This window comes from Thalassophryne amazonica, chromosome 12 (assembly GCF_902500255.1).
Source record: "Thalassophryne amazonica chromosome 12, fThaAma1.1, whole genome shotgun sequence".
In the NCBI taxonomy this organism is placed as follows: domain Eukaryota; kingdom Metazoa; phylum Chordata; class Actinopteri; order Batrachoidiformes; family Batrachoididae; genus Thalassophryne; species Thalassophryne amazonica.
This window is the reverse complement of record NC_047114.1, coordinates 78,921,643-78,942,285: the sequence shown is the minus strand read 5'-3', so window position 1 is coordinate 78,942,285 and position 20,643 is coordinate 78,921,643. Positions and strand designations below refer to the sequence as shown.

Genomic DNA, 20,643 nt, shown 5'->3' with positions numbered 1-20,643 from the left:
TTTTAAACTATAAAGTTGTGTGTTATCTAGAGACCTGTCAATCTATCTTTTCAGTGACCTAAACTAGAAGTTGACGGGCAGCTTTCTGCAACGACTTGGTTTGATAGCACAATCCCATTGGCCAGTGCATGGCACAGCAATCAACCACAGCAGACCCTAATGACAATAACAATAACGCACTTTTAACAACTAAAACATCATTCAATCAATATTACTCTGAGTGTTCTAGTTTTACTACTATAATGCTGCATAAAATGTAATTGATGAGCCATATAAAATAAAAATTACTAAAATTACTAAAATTTTCGAAAATAATAAATTGCCTGTTTTTCATGTCAGTATTGCACCACAGGGACCCACATTTGCTTCAATATTTAAAATTTTCTGGGAAGGCATGCCACCAGCCACCCCCCCAGGCATTTTGGCTCTTACTCTGCTTAGTCATATGGCACCCTTTCCTTATGGACGAGATAACACCTTGTTATATAGTTATGTACAGTAGTGTTCAGAATAATAGTAGTGCTATGTGACTAAAAAGATGAATCCAGGTTTTGAGTATATTTCTTATTGTTACATGGGAAACAAGGTACCAGTAGATTCAGTAGATTCTCACAAATCCAACAAGACCAAGCATTCATGATATGCACACTCGTAAGGCTATGAAATTGGGTTATTTTTAAACATAGTAGAAAAGGGGGTGGTCACAAGAATAGTAGTGTGGCATTCAGTCAGTGAGTTCGTCAATTTTGTGGAACAAACAGGTGTGAATCAGGTGTCCCCTATTTAAGGATGAAGCCAGCACCTGTTGAACATGCTTTTCTCTTTGAAAGCCTGAGGAAAATGAGATGTTCAAGACATTGTTCAGAAGAACAGCATAGTTTGATTAATAAGTTGACTGGAGAGGGGAAAACTTATATGCAGGTGCAAAAAATTATAGGCTGTTCATCTATAATGATCTCCAATGCTTTAACATGGACAAAAAAAAAAAAAAAACAGAGACGCGTGGAACAAAAGGGAAAACAACCATCAAAATGGATAGAAGAATAACCAGAATGGCAAAGGCTCACCCACTGATCAGCTCCAGGATGATCAAAGACAGTCTGGAGTTACCTGTAAATGCTGTGACAGTTAGAAGACGCCTGTGTGAAGCTAATTTATTTGCAAGAATCCCCCGCAAAGTCCCTCAGTTAAATAAAAGACGTGCAGAAGAGGTTATAATTTGCCAAAAAACACATCAACTGGCCTAAAGAGAAATGGAGGAATATTTTGTGGACTGATCAGAGTAAAATTGTTCTTTTTGGGTCCAAGGGCCACAGACAGTTTGTGAGATGACCCCCAAACTCTGAATTCAAGCCACAGTTCACAGTGAAGACAGTGAAGCATGGTGGTGCAAGCATCATGATATGGGCATGTTTCTCCTACTATGGTGTTGGGCCTATATAATGCATACCAGGTATCATGGATCAGTTTGGATATGTCAAAATATTTGAAGAGGTCATGTTGCCTTATGCTGAAGAGGACATGCCCTTGAAATGGGTGTTTCAACAAGACAATGACCTCAAACACACTAGTAAACCAGCAAAATCTTGGTTCCAAACCAACAAAATTAATGCCTCGCAGATGTGAAAAAAATCATAAAAAACTGTGGTTATACAACTAAATACTAGTTTAGTGATTCACAGGATTGCTAAAAAAGCAGTTTGAACATAATAGTTTTGAGTTTGTAGCTTCAACAGCAGGCTACTATTATTGTGAACACCCCCTTTTCTACTTTTTTTTTTTTTACTAATAGCCCAATTTCAAACCCTTAAGAGTGTGCATATCATGAATGCTTGGTCTTGTTGGATTTGTGAGAATCTACTGAATCTACTGGTACCTTGTTTCCCATGTAACAATAAGAAATATACTCAAAACCTGGATTCATCTTTTAGTCACATAGCACTACTATTATTCTGAACACTACTGTATATTATAGGTCACACTGTTCATCTCTAGTCCAATCGTCTCAGATTTGTGTCAAAAATGAATTTTGAACAAACAAAAAAAAAAGAAAAAATGTGTATGTTATCAGGAAAAAGCCCTTTAACTGCAACAAAAAATACAGATGCCACGCAAGTGTCAACAATGATTTCTGTTGTATTAAAAAAAAAACCTGTTGACACCAAGGCAGATTTGTGATGTGGCCTGGTGTAAAAAACAAAAATGACTGCTGACCCTCACTGTGAAGGAACAAACACACCCAAAGAACATGACTGGCTGAAAAAACTGCATCTGAATAAATGCTTGTCCACATTTTTTGATTTCTTTCAACTTTGTGAAACCAACACATACAGACCTTCCATCTTGGCTGGCAGTCGGGAGGTGTGTAGCGCCCCCCCTCTGTCACGTTGGGGTTTTCCTTCTGCACTCTCTCCATGGTCATCTGAGAACCGAACTCAATCAACAATCGCCCCACTGAGGAATGAAAGAAGACTTGGTAAGATGACCAGAATAAAGGAGAAAAACTGCAAAAACAGCAACGTGGAGAGAATGAACCATTTTAAGGGATAAGATCTCCATAATGCGTCTTTTAATGAGGTGCACGGACGGGCTTTGGAAGATACGTGTTCCAAATTAAATGAAGAGTTTGAAGTCAATCAAAGTGGACGCAACATGAAACACAAATACACTCCTCAGTGATGCCGCCACGACAAGTCACTGCAACAACACAATTAACTGTTATTATCTGCGAGTCAATAAACTAATTCTTTCAGGAGGGATGCTGGGAAGCACATGGCAACTGCCAATTGGAGTAAAGAAAGGCAGCGTGACGTGAGCTGGCTGCTTGCTCAAACAAAATAAACCACAATGGCAGAAAATGCTACAAAACAGGTTTTTTCTGTATAAACCTAATATGTTTCTCACATATTTTGTAAAAGTTAGTGAGAAATAAACACTTCTAAATCTAAAAATGCTGTTTTTGAAACCAGAAAGTGCCTCTATTATTTAGACATATGAATTATTAAGACATCTTACGGATGTCAGCCTGCAAACCTTGTGAACGTGCATCATGTGAGTGGGTCAGGTCACAGGTAATTTCAAACCCTTAAAAGGAAAAGGCAATATTTGGTGTGAAATTCCCATCCAAATACCTTCATTAAAATTAGCTGGTAATCTTGCAACACATTACAAATATAAACTGCCATTATAACACTTGAATTTTGGTAGAAGCTCAATTTTGTCTGTTTTGTGAAATTTGAAACACAGTAGAGCTTTAAGGTTAAAGTTTATTTGCTATCTTTCACTAGCATTAGATGCTTGTTGTCACTATGAGCCTCGGTGGGGTTTGCACCAGTGGTGGCACAACGGCTGTGAAGTCCAGTTAGTGGGCAGTTCCTGCACACGTTCATGAAATCTGGGGAAAAGGGTTCCTGTTGTGGAAAAGGACCTTATGACTGGATGGGACACCAGTCCACTGTATGTTACATTCCCAGCAAAGGCCGGTGCTGTTCCTTCTTGGTTTAATTGTGACTTGAAGCACCACCTATAGGCGGCACCCTCAGTTACACTTGAAAAATATAACGCTAAATGGGAGAACTCCATCCATACATTCATATACCATAAGATCAATGAGGCTTACTGAGGGCACACAAAGATATTCAAAGGTCAAAATCCACATTTTGACTATGTCACTATTTAGGCCCCTTTAACCCCTACTCTAAAAAGGGTTGTAATTTTCCACCCGAAGGGATTTTTGGATAAAAAAAAAATAAAATAAAAAAACGTAATTTTTGTCGGTTTGGACAATACATCTTCCCCTAAAAAAACTTCAGTGGCCTAATGAAACATGATATATCACCACCCATTAGAAAGTTACAGATTTCGGCTCTTAAAAAGTGAATGTGACTCTGTAACATCTGAGTCTGCAGCAATAAGGAAGTTTGTTTCAACATCAGTCAAACAGCTCACTTTATTTTTCAGAAGCACAGACATGGGGAGGTAATGATCTAGTGGTAAAGTGGTGGGCTTGAGAGTCCAGAGGATCCTTGGTTCAAACAGCCTGTAAAAACACTAAGGGCCCTTGCGCAAGGTCCTTAACCCCAAATTGCTCCCAGTGTGTAGCGAGCATCTTGCATGGCAGCAACCTGACATCGTTGTGTGAGTTATGTCTTTGACTGGGTGAATGTGCGGCATCATTGTAAAGTGCTTTGAGCCATCTGATTCAAATGGAAAAGATGCAGTCCATTTACCATCTGTTGCACAGCTGTTTTGCAAAAAAAAAAAACAACAAAAAAAACAAAAAGAAATTGAAAAACAAAACCTACAGCTGTAACCCACACAGATACTTAGTATTGATGTATAAGCTTTGCGGTGAGAGGTCTCCTCCAATTAACGCTGCATACGCGAGGAGTGTAATCAATTCCAACAAGGTTACACGTTCATAACACGCCTCTTTTTCATAACACAGGCAGTGAACACAAACTCTCCCACAGCTCTTTTCCCATGAACACTTCTTTCAGTCACTCTCCAGCCTCTCTGCTTCCCGACCTCTCATTGACTTCATGTCACTTGCGTTTCATCTTCCGCTCTCGCTCTAATGAAACAGTAGCAGGAACACGGTGTTGTCATCTTTTCTCAGCATGGACTTAGACAGCAAATGAAATAATAACAACTGATAATAAAAAGTTCTGACACATATTGATGCCGCTTTCAAACACACTGAATAATGTAGTTAACAGCATGAGGAATTATAACACTGTGTGTCTGTAGGTTCAAAGAATCACCTACGCGCAAGCCCTATATTGTGTTTTATTTAAAGCAAGTGCTTAATCCAGTGCAAGGCAATGACCTCATTCTTTTTAAGAACGCTGTTGCAACAGAAAACTTTTAATGACTGTAGTACCACTGTGCTCCTGTAGGGTTACAAACATTCAGCTCTGTACACCATGCAATTCGGTCATTTTCTTTTGAGGGGCATCACAGTTTGTGGTTGATGGCTGAATTGACAGATCTGCTGTAAGAAAAAAAAGAAGGCTAATTTTTCACACCAGCAAGATCTTTCAAAAACAGTCATGTTCACAACAATGAGATCAAGGGCCACAAAAAACTTAATCTGACTATTTCCAAGTGAATTCTGGCGTTCCTCAGGGATGTGTTCTGGCTCCTACACTTATCAAAGCTTGCATGGAAATTCACGGCTTAGGTGCCTTTGTTGTTGAGGAAACATTTATTGACCACGACTTCATGGACGATGCTATGATCTTTGCAGAATCAATGGCTATCCTGATTGCAGTACTTGAGGAGCTGAGTGAAGAATCGGAGTGTCTCAATTTGCACTGGTCTTGGATCAAGACTAAGATCCAGGTTTTAAATGACTTTCAGGACTCGCTTCACCAGATGTGTATCTGTATGCGGTGAAAGTGTCAAACTTGTAGAGAAGCTTCTCTGGTTGTTTTGTGATGCTAACACTTTTGCGGGAAAACAAAGGTCCACATCTTCTCTGATCCTTCCTTACTGCATGGTTATGAGACTTGGACAAGTGATCTAATGTGTCAAATAGTTACCTTTTGGTTTGAGGTATTTCTACAGGATCCTTGGCTATCACGAGAATGACTTTGTGTCAAATACTTAGGGACATTTAGATGAGCAGCATTGTGAGGAAAACTCAGCTATGACATTTTGACATCTTGGTTCTCTGTACATTATCTAGTGCACAGGTAACTCAATGCTGAGGACCCCAGCAGCTGGAGAAGGCCAAGGGGAGATGTTACTTTTGAGAGCTGTGGATGGACTGGTTACCATCCAGGACACAAGATGGTTTTATTGTGTGAAGGATGCGGCAACACGTGGCACCAGGGCATGCTCAGCTGACATGACATGATCCACAGCTTATAGGGTACTTCAATACTTTTGTGCACTATAACCTCTTTTGGCGTTAGTAAAGAACACACAGCATAGCGTATTAAGTGGATGAGATTCAGCAACTCTCCTTGCTCCAGCAGCACTGCTCTCCACCAACCTGCTTACCTTAGCCTCTCCAGACAATGGTGAGGCTATGCTAATCAGCTAACTGTATAAACTGGTGTTTTAAAAAGTTGATTTACATTTAGTGAGGTACACATGTGCATGAAAATTCAGTAAGGTATATCTTCTATTATATATACCAATTCTAAGGTAGAACTCTACTCGTGTATACTAAGGCAGTGATTCTCAACCAGGGTGCCGCGGCACCCTAGGGTGCCATGATCGATCATCAGGGGTGCCGTGGGCAATTATGAAATATCACCATTATCGGGTGTATGTGCTGTAATAGTGTGGCAGATGGTGTAATGCTCTTTTATTCCAGTAGATGGCAGCAAAGCGCGCAGTAGCGCTGAGCCGTGTGCCGACAAGGAGGCGTGATAGCCATTTTAATTCCGGGCAAGTTAGTGATTTGTGTGCATAGAAGTTCACTTAGTCTCGTCAAGAAACAGGTGGAATATGCCGGAAAGCTGCGCATGTTGGCAAAGTCACAAACGGAGGAACAAGGGAGACAATATTTCCTTCCATAAGTAAGTGGTTTTGGTTATTGTTGTCACTTTGTCCGTGATATTTGGATGATAAACAGCTGTATGTCTCCTGCCGTACCTGTGTCGCCCGATGACACGGATCATTAATTTCACTTATGTCTAGTTGATATTTTCCACTGCTAGACCAATGTCTAGTTAAAATTCTTGTCGTTAGTGACTAAAAACTGTTCGACAAGACTGGGGAGTTTTTTTTTTTTTTTTTTGCACCTTAAAATAATGAGATTAATGACACGCGCTGTGCTTCCACACACACAGAGATGTGCACACACACACCGCTGACTTCATGAATGAAACTCGGTCAATAAAGGATAATTGTGTAAAAATATAATATATATAAATGTATTGTAATGGTTTTAGGAGCCACGCTGCGTTGAACACAGCAGCAGCAGCTCAGCTGAGCAGCGTAGCTTATCAGCGCAGATCCGTGTAACTTTCAACACTAATATTTGTGAATGTGTGTGTGTGTCAGAGTAAGTTTAATACTTTCCTGACATAATTTAATGTAATTTAATTTTACTGGCTCGATATCCAGGACAAAATGGCATTTTAACACGTATTTTGCGAGTATTTTTCTGAGTGTGTTCAGTCGCGAATCTCCATTGAAAATGCATTAACATCCGGGTACTTCGTCAATATTTTGCCTGGTTAGGAGACGTCATGTGGCTGTCCATGAAGGGACGTTTTCGTTTAGTGTGCAGCAATGGGACTGCGCTCTCTAGTTCTTATATACAGCTCCATGACTATAGTATACTATGTTACGTCATATCTGTACCGCACGTGTTGCTAACGCACCGTGTAGAGACAGTCGAGTTAGTGGTGAGTGACACGTGACAGTGGTGTGCCGCAGGATTTTGTAAATATAAAAAGGGTGCCGCGGCTCAAAAAAGGTTGAAAATCACTGTACTAAGGTATATCTAAATATCTAAAAAAAGAAGAGTAGAGCCATTTAGGTGCCTGGTCTTGAGAACCAGGGATTGTAGGTTTAAAAGCTTTTTTATCCCATGGGAACTCTCCCTACCCACCTAAGCGGCTCAAGAATATGGACACCATGTATATAAGTGTTATTTACACAGTCAGGGTAGTAAATAACATATACAAGAAATATAGTTACTGCATAATATTATAGGAGTAAGCTACTAAAACCTAAATATTCATACAGGAGAAGATTGTAGTCTACCTAGTCTGTAGACTTGGTCTAAAACTAAATTATAGCTAGTAGGCTAAGTTATAAATATGGTTATGTTAAAATAGAAACTGACACTATGATGTAATATGTTTTAGGTATCTATCTAAAGTTCACCCTGCTAGCTTACTATAGGAAGACAAAATCCATACTCTACATGCTTTCTAATGGAAACCCCAAACTTAGATATTATCTGCTGATATCTATTAAAGAACCCATGAACTGAAGAACTGTTAAAAATCTACATCATGTAAAATAAAAGTGTAAATCACGAAAGTAAGCTAACTATAGCTAGATGAGCTACCGTTAATTTAGCCGTTAATAAGCCAACCATACCTTGCTAGCCAACAAAGCTAAACAAAAACGGTGACTGGCATATAAAGTACAATAGCGTTGCTTCACCCTACAGTAACGGTATTAACAACAAATACAATAACAAATGTAAATAAAAGTGTGTATTAACAGAACAGAACCTATTATATTGTTAGCTATGACAAATGGTGCTGCAGACGGCTCGATAAGCTAATGTCAGCCGTTAGGTTTAACTAATTGTACCCCACTCCTCTATTTTTATCACTAATATAATAATATTAAAAAAATAACAAGAAAAAGGACATTTGTATGTATTCACAACCATAAAGTGTGCTGAAATGTATATGGAGACAAGATATAAATACCTTAATGAAAGGATACTGTGGTAGAACCGCTCCTGGCTAAGGAGAGCTTGGTGTTCGCGACTTCAGCGATATGTAGGTCAGGTTAGCCCTTAACTAGCATGTTTACCTTCATAGGGTTTGTCTCCATCCTCCCAGACACTTCTAACTACAGTGTTTTTAACTTGTCCCATTTAATAACATTTTGTAGCTGGTTAGCCTGTGAGACTGTTTGTTTTCTAACTCAATATTGCACAGATTTATCGTTTTTGTCTCCAGTAAAAAGATGACTCCCCCCAAAAATCTAAAAATACAGTGTATGTTCAAAAATGTTGGTGTTCTTCTTTAAGGTAGTGCAGTGTAAATTATGTGAGCTTTGCATAATTCGGAAATCCAAGTATGAAATTTGTGTGTAGAAGTTATTTAATAAAGATATAGATTTACATATGGCATTTGAGAGAGTTAAGAAAATGTATTTTAATGAAAGCTACCTTCCAAATATTACGACAAAATCATATGGTTAAACAGTGAATCCTGTTTGTGGCAGTGATTTTGCCTCATTACGTATTCAGTATTATAACTTCATATCCCCTAAATCAGGGTCAAAATCCGATTCTGTGTGAAGGACCTTCCTCCTGTGTGGTTGGAGTGCAGCTTCGACATCCGATATTTGACAGCAAACTGCCAAGCTGCTGGATTTTTAATGCATGGAGCTGCCAAAGGCATTATTCTTTTAATGTTCTCCTAAGCACAGTACTGCCTGACAGCTGACTCTCAAATCGAGTTTGTGGGGTACAAACATGGAGCTACCTTTTTTCCCTGGTGGAGAAAAAAAAAAGAATTCCTGATAAAAATAAACAAATGCATACAATGTGACCTGGGTCTCTCTCGATGATTATTGGTGAAGCTCAAAATATTTTCCGATGCTGTTTTGATTGGAAGAAGTGTGACAAGAAGAGGTCAGCTTCCAAACAGCTAAGTAACATGAGTAGAAGAATCTCATAAATAAACACGGGCACAGGGCATAAATAATACAAAAACAGGGTGTGTGCACGACAAAGAGAATGTGTGAGTGTGGAAATGCGCTGTAGATGAACAACCTGGTGTGGTAGAAAAATAGATTAGTGAAATGTTTCACAAATTTTCACGTTGTTTTACTGCTAACTAGAAGATGCTCTCAGGGGGTCAACGACTAGGAATCAGATGCTGTGGTAACATAAGCAAAGAATGCAATAAAAGATACACTGAAAAAGGCAATCACGTAACGTTTTAGAAAGGTATCATAAGCAGTGTTTCCCATGTAATAGTACAGGCCTGGCTGGCCGACAGGGTAGAATATTTTTTTACCCAAGGCCATCAAATATGGCCATCAGGTATCGCGCAGGCTTTTCGTCCATCCGTCCATCTGTCTGTGCTCAGTATATTTTCAGTCCTATTACTGCCAGACTCTTCAAATTCACGGGCAACATTCTTGGGACACAGACCTTGGACAAGTTCAAAGATGGCTAACTTTGACCTATTTTACAAGGTTTAAAAAGTCACATTCTGTTTTAATCTGATCTGTTTCGTTTTTGACTAACGTGGGTGACAGCCAATCAAAGTAGTGCTGCACCGTGACCTCAGTCGCTGGTCTCTTCAAAACCGCTTTGTTTTCTGTGTCTTCAAAACCTCTTTGTTTTCTGTGTTTATATACGTTTCTCATATATTATGTAAAAGCTCGCGATAAATAAACACTTCTAAAACTGAAAATGCTTGTTTTTATAACCTGACAACTCCTCTGGAGTCATTTACAAGACATTTTCGGACGTTAGCTTGCATGCTAACTTTTGCTAACTCAAAGTTAACTTCCTATGTAGTTAAATGTGTGCTAATGTACTGAAGGTGATCTACAAATATTCTGTGATTTGCACAACATGAACAAATGATGATTTAATTTGAACATGTACAAATTGCATGTAAGACAATGGGATCTTTTAATTAATTAAACTGCAAATTATAAAGAACATAGTGACTCATGCCGAGGGTATTTCAGCATTGTATTATATTTTTAATTATGTCACTGAAAAATAATCCTCGCAAAACAATGCCAAACATCCATTAATTTGAAGATCAATAATCATTTCCACATCTGCAGCACGTCAACCAGCACTGCAGCACTGAGGCTGTTCAAAAAAGGTGACAGATGAAACATCAAAGCTTGGTTTGTTTGTTTGTTTTTTGTTGCCCCTATTGTGCAGCACACATGAGTCAAACAGATTCCTTGGTTGTCCCTTTCATTTCCATGGGCACCAATGTCATCAACAGAGGATTCCCTGAAGTTTCAAACTTGTGCTAAAGTTAAGGCCCCCTGACAATTGCACGACTTTGATGCACGCACTGTGTCGTGCAGGAGAGCAAACTCGTTAACGGGTATAGACTGAACGTGTGGTGTAGACCTGTCGATTGTGTCATTTGCTGGCAAGCAGCATTTGTGTGAGGTCGTGTGTAGTGCTCTCGTCTGATTTTCATTGCAAGGAAAATGACAGAACGACTGGAGCAGCGCCGCATCAAATTTTGCCAGAAACTGAGCGACAGCCAGGTGGAAACCATTCGGAAGATTCAGACGGCTTTCGGTGACGATCCTATGGGCATCACACAGATTAAGGTGCAGTACAACCGGTTTAAAGATGCCGCACAACAGTGTAGAGCGAGCCACGCTCCAGTCGGCCATCAACATGCTGAAATGACCAGATAATTTCCAAAGTGAATGCTGTGGTAATGCGGGACCGTCGTGTGACTATCTGAGAAATTGCAGAAGAGGTGGACATCAGCACTTTTCAGCACATTCCACTATGAAGATTTGGCCATGAAAAGAGTTGCAGCGAAATTCATGCCACTGCTGATGGCGGAGCAAAAGCGCCTTTGTGTTGAAGCCTCACAGGACATGCTGGACACCGAAAAATGATGCCCACCTCTTCCACAATTTCTCACATAGTCACACGACTGAAAAGCCACCGAAAGCCGTCTGAATCTTCTGTGTTGTGTGGGCCGCTGAAGAGGAGGTACTGCTGGCCCACCACCACCAGAGGGCGCCCTGCCTGGAGTGCGGGCTCCAGGCACCAGAGGGTGCTGCCGCCTCACAGGAGCAGCCAAGGTGACAGCTGTCACCCATTAACCAAAACAGCTGACATCCATCAGCGGAGGGGTATATCAGCTGGACGGCATCTCCACCTCATTGCCGAGATATCGCTCTATCAAAGAGGTAACGATCTCAGCCAAACGTGATATTAACTGAAGCCGTAATACTTGTTGCTTGTTTGTAGGACAGCTGACTCCTGGACTGGACATATTTGGATAAGTACTCACCTTCCTACATTTCCATATTGTTTTTGACGAGAGGTGGAGGTGGTGTCTCCACCCTCCGTGTTGCTGGGTGCAGCCGCACCCACACCTGACTGTTTCTGTTCCTCGCCAGCAGTACCGGATCCGACGAGCGGAGGCAGTGGCCACCTGGGAGTTCGGGACTTGGCGGCTCCAGTATTCCCGGGGTTCGGTGGCAGAGGAAATCGGGTTGGTTCCGGTTTGACTTGGACAGACGTCTCCTATCGTCGAGCCTGCCCACACGACACCGCTGTAATTGGACTCAATCTCAATATTGTAATCGGTTGTGTTTGTTGTGCCTATTTCACAACAGTAAAAACAGTGTTATTTGACTCCTCCATTGTCCGTTCATTTGCGCCCCCTGTTGTGGGTCCGTGTTCCTACATTTTCACAACACTTCTGAATGGTTTCCACCTGGCTGTCGCTTAGTTTCTGGCAAAATTTGATGCGGCGCTGCTCCAGTCGTTCCGTCATTTTCCTTGCAATGAAAAGCCGACAAGTACACTGCACACGACCTCACACAAATGCTGCTTGCCAGCAAATGACGCAATCGACAGGCCTGAAAAAATTCACACATGCACACGAAGGTTGGCTCATGCAAGAACGCTTCATTCAAAACCATCAGGTTTTTGAAAAAAAAAATAAGGTCCGATACTTTTCTAACAGATCTCGTACTTAAAGTACGTTAAGTATTAAACATACTTTTACAGCTGCACACAAGAAGGAAAGAACATGCAACTGTTTTACCAAGCCATTGCGATATAAACATGACAAATAATTACCTTTTGTTGTGTGTGGGCCGCCGGAAGAGGAGGTACTGCTGGCCCACCACCAGTGGGCGCCCTGACAGAAGTGCGGGCTTCAGGCACGAGAGGGTGCTGCTGCCATGGACACAGCCGGGGGTGACAGCTGTCACTCATTACCTCTTGACAGCTGTCACCCATCTACTCAACATCATCTCACTCCATAAAGACCAGACGTCATCTCCACCTCGTTGCTGAGATATCATACTTCATTGGAGGTAATATCCTCAGCCGTTTGTGTTTTTTGCAATATATCTGTATATTGTGAGTGTTTGCAGGAGTACCGGTTCCTTTTTCTGTGGAGGCTGAGTGAGTGCAGGATGGCACTCTTTTCCCCTGAGGAATCACTGCGGTACTCTGCACCATATTGAGTGAGAGGTGGAGGTGGCATTCCCACCGTTGTTGTTACTGGGTGTACACACACCCACACTTGACTGTCTTTGTTCTTCACCAGCAGTACCAGATCCGACAGTCGGGGACGGTGATCACCTGGGAATTCGGGACTTGTCGGCTCCAGTATTCACCAGGTTCTGGGGCGGCGGAAATCGTGTGGTTCCGGCTCTTCTCAGGACAGACATCTTCTATCCTCGAGCCTGCCCACACGTCACCTTTGTGGATTGACTGTAATGATATTCTGAGATTGTCTGTATATTCGTTGTGCACATTCACAACATTAAATTGTTACCTTTTGGCTCATCTATTGACCGTTCATTTGCGCCCCCTGTTGTGGGTCTGTGTCACTACACTTTCCCAACACCTTTTTAGACGGCTCCAAATGCTTTCTCCACCTTGTTCAGTACGCATGCGAGAAAAGCAGCAGCTGGAGTGCTCCTCTGCGATTCAGGAAGCGATTAGGTGTTTTCAACAGCTAACTCAGACAGAAAATGATTAATCGGCTACAAAATAATTATTTTATATACGCAGCATCCAGCACTCACACAAGTACTCCAAGTGTGCTATAACTATTTTCGCACATCATGTTGTATCAATATGGTGCATTGTGACGTCAAACTGGATCAGAATGCTAGGAGGGCTAATTAAAAAGTTTTTGAGCTTGAACCAGAAAAAGTAGGGTGTGGTTCTCCATCTTTTGCATTGAGAAACCAACATTTCTCGAGAAGGCTTGAGGGTTTGACTCAGTGGGTGCAATGTTGAGAAATGTTGGTTTTTCAGAATGCAAAAGATGGAGAACAGATCACATACAAATAATTCATGTGAGCAAAACAAAAGGGGCAGAACTAAGAAATATTGTGACTAGTCTAAAAAGGGAAAAAAAACAAGGAACTTAATATTCAACCAAACTAGGATGAAACAGATACTGGCTAAGGCAAAACAAACTATTGGTTAAACTGCAAATAAACAAAACCCGGTGAATACAGAATAATGCAATTAACAAAACAAGATAACAGATAAACAGAAAATGCAACAAATGGAACAAAATCAGATAAGCAACACTGAAGATAAATAATAACAAAAACCTGTGACCAAGCATATACAATAAATGTGATAAACTCATGATATAAAAACACAAACCGGCAGAACAAAACTGACTCATGACAAAAGAATGCAAAGTGACAAAGAAACAAAGTGACAAAGCAAAATGGAACACAGAATAAACACATAATGAAAATAATCCACTAATAAAACAAAGCAGGAGCCAAAGGGGAGGAAAAGAAAAAAGGATTCAAAGCCTCGAACGGGGCCAAACCATGACACACACATAAATGTCATGCAACGTGGCGTGATCTGCCCGCCAACACTATGTGCAGCTTGTCAAGTCAAGTAAAGAAGTGAACACAGCAAGTGACTGAGTCCGCACACCACATCAGAGCGCAAGCTCGTCAGAATGATTATAACGAGATGTTAACACTTGCAAACCCAGCCTTTTCTCCCACCTTTTATTCTGACCAGAGGGTGCCAAATGGTCTGTTTTCCATCAGGTATTGTGTCGTACAAATATGGAATGATAAAAGAAATGTAACAGAGAGCTCATCATCACTGCAAACTTTTAAAATAAAAATGCCTTTACATTTAATTCATGAAACTTAGTTTTGTTTTTTGTCTTAAATTTGTTAAATTTTTGGCCTTTTTTTTTTTTTTTTATTTGTATGCATGCATAACACTTCTGACTTTCTCAAAGTCAGAATGCAAGCTTGAGCAGAAAGCTCAAACTGCCGGTCACTGGTAACCGGCACATTCCAATCTAATGGCTGCACTTACATATGAAACATAAGAACAAGTACATAAAAAAGGTGGCCTAATGAGTTGCCATTTGGCATCACCTTGGTCATGAAAGGAAGAAGTGCCATTTGGCACCACTCTGGTAGTCTGAGTGTTAAATCTATCATAAATATACTTTTATAGTGGCACACAAGAAGGAAAGAACATGCAACTGTTTTACCAAGCCATGACAACATAAACATGACAAATAATGACCTTCTTAGATGGCTCCAAAGGCATTCTCCAGCTTGTTCAGTGCGCACACACTCGCACGTGTACAGCTCCAGCTGGAGCGGTCCTCTGTGATTCAGGAAGCGATTAGAGCCATTTTCAGCAGCCCACTTGCAGAGAAAATAATTAATCTGCTACGAAATCATTAGTTCATATGTGCAGTGACCAGCGCAGAGCGTGCGGCAGCCAGTGGAACAAAGTGAGGCATCCAGCTGGGAACACAGCGGGTGGGATCATCATGACGATGTGCGTGCAAATGCGCGGATCAAAATTGTGCAAGTGTCAGGGCACTTTAACACTGTGGATGCCTGTGCTCATCTGGTGTCACTGCTCGGGCCATGTGACCACACACACTCAAGTTACTCAAGTGACATCCGAGACAGCACCGGATTTCAGTGAGAGAAGTTATGGGTTTATATTTGAGTTTGGTTCTTTGGCCTGAGAGTGAGAAATGCAAATAAATGCACAAAAAAACAGGAGAGTGGAAGTTGAGTGAGATTGTTCCCACTCTCCTGCCTCCCACTGACACACAGACTCTCTGAATCTTATTAGTGTCCACTCTGTTTTTTCCTTACTGCCGCTCTTTCTTTCAATCAATTCCAAAAGTCTCTCCCAGGTTGACAGACAGAAAGAGGGGGAGGTGAAGTCTGAGAAAGAAAGAAGAGTGGGAAGAAAATCATCATTGAAAAGAGGGAGAAAGAGGATGAAAAGAAAGAATAGGAGAAAAACTATGCAGTTGTAATTTTCGTCTTTTTGATGCGACTGAAAATCATGAGGGGCAAAGGGCGTACCTAAGTACAAGAGCCTGTTTGTGTACACGCAAGTGAATTTACTGGAAGACGGCATTATCGGCATCAAAGAATCTCCTCATTACATTCAGATCCAGATGCACAGAACACTAAGTCAGTCATGTGTGCTGGTGTGGGTTCATGCACAGTACCCACATGTGCAGCTACATCATGGATATTTTGAATGCAGCAGGAAGAATAAATGAGTTGTTGGTGATGGATTCATTTATAACAGTCAGCACAATACAGGTGACATCTAAGAATGGATGGTTTTGTTGTCACAAGCTTTGATGTAGGAAAATCAAATTCAGTTTTTGGTCTATTCTCGGACCCGTTTTTGTTTCTTAAGTTTGTGTTCTGCAACAATCAAATGTCAAGCTGTCTTGAATACTACAAACATGGAGCGTTTTAATCCTACATTTCATTAATTTCAATGAGATAATTATGACAACACAAAAAACAAATTCAAAGTTAAATATTTTTACAAGTTCAGTTTGAGTTTTTTTTTAAATACATCTCTTCTATTAAAAGGACTATAATTTTACTAAGGTATCAAATACCGCTTTCTCTGGGATGTTACAGTTTTCTCAGGACCGCCACACCAGGTCCATTATGGATTTGAGCGGTGCCTGTTCTCCCGCTGTCAGGTCCATAACCACGCGTGCGCACATACACGCACTCACACTAGGTTATCAACCCAGACGCTCCGATTCCTCACTCAGATGCTGAACATTTCATTAGATGAATTAAACTTTTGCACTCAGAAAAGACTTTAAAAGCGAGTCTGAGCAAAGTATTGCATTATGCAATGTCCTACATGACATTAAGCCTTTTTATCATAATTTTCTGAAACACAGCTACACACGATTACTCAGACAAGCAAGGTACTTAATGGCACATATCAATGCCCACAATATGTTCACTGTGTTCTTCTTCTGAGACAGCAGAAAGGTTTCGAGTAGGGGGTACGAAACAGATGGAGGAAGCATGTAAGATAACAACGTGTCCTGGCACGAAAACCAGCGAGAACAAAAGAAAAGAGTGATGCTGTTGGCGACACAGGAAGACAGTCACAGGGCATTTAGTATGGATGAAAATGGGAGCAACCAAGAGGCCAGATGCTCAAAGTGAAGGAGGGGTGACGTTGTGGAGGAAGAGTCAATAAAGATGATTAGATCTGGCACAGCGCTGAAGTAACATTTACTGACAAAAACAAGAGAATACAACCTGTTAAATAGAAAATACCAAGCTTTCACTCCATTTTTTTTCACAGTGCAGACGTGTAGTAACCTACTGCAGAACAGAAAAGCTATAAACTAAATTAACCAGCTGTAGCTCATTCTGAGAAATGGAATGGCCACACAAATGAATGCAGATCAGCAAGATGTAGATCAGAGTCCCACAGAAGATAGTGTGAGTGACTGTATTTAAAATGAAAGGTTTCTCTCTAAAGCCTGAGCAAAAAGCTGAAAATGTGTTGTTTTTATACAGCTTTCTGTTCAAAATTTAAAAAGATCTTGGATTATTGTTATTCAATTAATCTGGAATTACACCTTTCCAAATAATCTAGGGATGATAGACACGTCTGGTGTGTATAAGCTCTCTCCACCATCAAATGTGGGTATGTTTTTCACAAGATTCTGCAGAATTTGGAATGCATTCCCTGTTACATGGTGTGAAATCTGGCTCGTTCTTGCGTGACTGGCAGATGAAACCACACCAGTATTGTGCCAATGTGTGCGCAGACGTACATGTGTGTGTGTATGTGTCCCCGCGTGTGTGTGCTTGGCAACACAGTTACAGGTCACAGTGCCACAGTCCATCTGGCACATGCTGATACACACGCAAAACTGCAAAACTATTCTTGGAAGAGTGGATATCCTGCATCACCCACCGCAGACAGGTGGTGGTGGCGACGCCAAGGTCATGATGCTGGCAGGACAGCACGTCTTGATGGGGTTATGGAGAGGAAAAGATACAAGGAGCCAGGTTCCGATCATGCCAGTATAAACCCAAATTTTTCTTTCAACCACATGAACCAGGATATATTTTATAATTTAAAGTTTGATCTCAGTACATACTGTGGGTGGTTTCACCAGCAAATCTTTATCTGATGTAACTTGAACAGAAATGCCACAAAATCGACAGAAAACTCTTCCTGCTGAGCACAAAATTTTCCACGGATCTAAATCTAACATTTTGTATTTCCAAATGTGACTGTGTGCTACACTCAGACACATTAATCCACCCGAGAGCCTCAGCGTATCGGTGTCCCTGTGTTCATGTCACTCCTGTTTTCCCTGCACTTTAATCTCCTTTCCTTCCTTTCAAGGAGAAATTTCTTTCTTATGTCCGTTGCCATTAAAGCTTTTCTAAAAGCATCCAGCTCTGTGGATTCAAAAGAAAAGCTTGCAGACCTGACTACGTGAAAGGAAAATTATAAATAAATTTAAAAATTATTGCTTGAGCCATTTCTAACAATACAAAAATTTAAACATCATGAAAGATGTTCCTGAAAAAAAAAAAGTCATGGGGTCAAATCCAGTAGTAAGTATTTTGGATGCAAAGACAACGGCAATTACACAAACATAAAAAATGGGGAAAATGTGGCTTGTAGCAGGAACATCAATTGGTGGAGAGAGGAGATGATTGATGGATGGACAGACAGACATGCTGTGACAAAAATCCTTGAACAAACTATGGAAATATGGACCTGGAATGGATGTGCACGCCTCAATCTATTAGCGTCGCTAAACACAGGGCGGCGCCATTGCTAAGGGTGGAGATGTGCAGATCATAAATAATAAACTGACAGCTTTTTTCGCACTAGCGTCACTATTACTTAACAGATTGTAATAAATGTATGCTTGTTTTAAAGTCCTTTGAAAGCTCTTTCAATTGAACATATGCATGTGTGGGTGAAAAAAAACTTTTATGTAAAATGCAGAAAATTGGGGAAATTATGACAAACTGTGCTGTTTTTCTCGCTCTATTGTTGCTATTTGTTACCAGATTTTAATAAAAGTAGGCTTGTTTTAAAGCCCTTTAATTGCTTTAATTAAATATTATACAAATAATGAATATTTATGTGCGCAATGTTAAGAATATTTATGAGTTAAAGATGGAATGGAGCTTCATTCAACAGAATGTTCTATCGTGCAACAATTTAAAATATTCTTTCCACTGCACGAATGGAAAACATTCATTATTTGTTTTATATGACACCTACATAGATCTCTCTCATTTGAAATTTAATTTAAAATTATAAGTGTTTCTTGTAGGAAAATGAAGCCAACAAAATAGGCCCTGTGCCAATGTGGGAGCACTTATCGGCTGACACATGAGCCACCACACCATAAATGACAGCCATATCAACTTAGGAGCTCAGTGGTATGTGTGGAAATGCAGGTCTACTTTCCTGAATCCAGAAAAAAAAAAGAAAGAAAGAAAGAAAGAAAATTTTCGATGGCTGCTAAAAATGTTCTTACTTCTTTGGCTGGTCCTATGACATATACGTTGAAGCAACTTAAATGTAAAAAAAATAAATAAAAAAATGCAGCATTATTATTTATGGTCACAAAATGCCAGCATCTACACCCACAACAAGCTGCTACTGTATACTGATCTGAATGAGGTACTGTCTCATCCACAATCTGGACTACAATTTGGTGGTAATGCATTATTAAGTAGGCTGCCATCTGCTGTAAAACAAGGAACGTCTGAATGAGGAGGACAGAGAATAAGTGAAATGAATAAATCAGGCTCTTAACCTGAAAGACCACACTCTTGAATAAAGAGGGAATAACATTCATATGCTGTTGAATAAAGACAAATCATCTTCATACTACTCAGCAATCCACTTGTTTGTACTCTGTGGTACAGCTGGAGGACATCGAGGAGATGTATGTAATGATGTGGCCAATGAGTGTATTTTGAATGTTTATCTGAATAAATAAACTATTAACAGAGTCTTGAAGCCTTTATTGAGAAAGTTTGATTATTGTTTTAATTGATTTATTTACTTAATTGTAAAGTTTTCTTGGTTTCACAGGGGCTTAGGTCTCTGACTTTTTGCTGTGAGTAAAGATGCACATGAATGTTAGAAGACCAGTTAGTGTTATGAAGACAGACAAGATTTTAAAATCATGTCCAAAACTAACAAGAACCCAGCAGAGGAAAACAAAAGCCTGACTCATATCTCTGGTTTGATCTTGAAGAAAATTGCTGGCACACTTCCGACAAACTGGAGATGAGACTGAGCAGACAGAATGACACTACAATGTGAAGAGTTATGTTACTAGAGGATTGGTGGATCATAAAGGGCACAAAGAGAGATAATGAGACAGTTGTGACACAGTACTTTAAAAAAAGTATTGTCTATAAAATAAAAACAATATGTGTTAAATGGAATTTTAGTACATTTAAATGCAATCCTCATGCAAATCATGACTGAAACAACACACTTCATGAACACAAAAAATAGCTTAATTTCAGCATTTAAAAATGCATGTACAGTGTCATGCACATTAATTACTGTATATTATTTTTTAATTTGAGTGCATTTAAAGTCCAAGATATGATGTAAAAACAGAGTTTTTCCACCAGTGTACCTACGACAAAGAGACTTTGTTACTTAGTTCAGTCAGGACAAGCAAAAAAAAAAACTATTGCAGAATCACTCGGCTCTATCTAAAAAGCATATGTTGAGACAGCAATACAGTGACACAGAAGCAGCTTTATCAATCAGATCTCTGTTTGCTCCTCAGTGTCTCAGCTTAATGAAGGAAGTGAATCATCACACAATTCAGCAAAACAAAACACCTTTTAGATTAACAAAAGACATTTCTATACCATACA

General features: G+C 40.2%; 1 protein-coding gene across 1 annotated transcript in view; it reads right to left on the bottom strand.

Annotated features, from left to right (window-relative positions):
- The window catches only part of b4galt2 (UDP-Gal:betaGlcNAc beta 1,4- galactosyltransferase, polypeptide 2), a 410,711-nt gene that overhangs the window by 217,142 nt on the left and 172,926 nt on the right, over window positions 1-20,643 (bottom strand). The window contains exon 3 of the mRNA XM_034182936.1: window positions 2,336-2,454. Coding sequence (XP_034038827.1) covers window positions 2,336-2,454 — 119 coding nt within the window. The remainder of the gene's footprint in view (window positions 1-2,335; window positions 2,455-20,643) is intronic.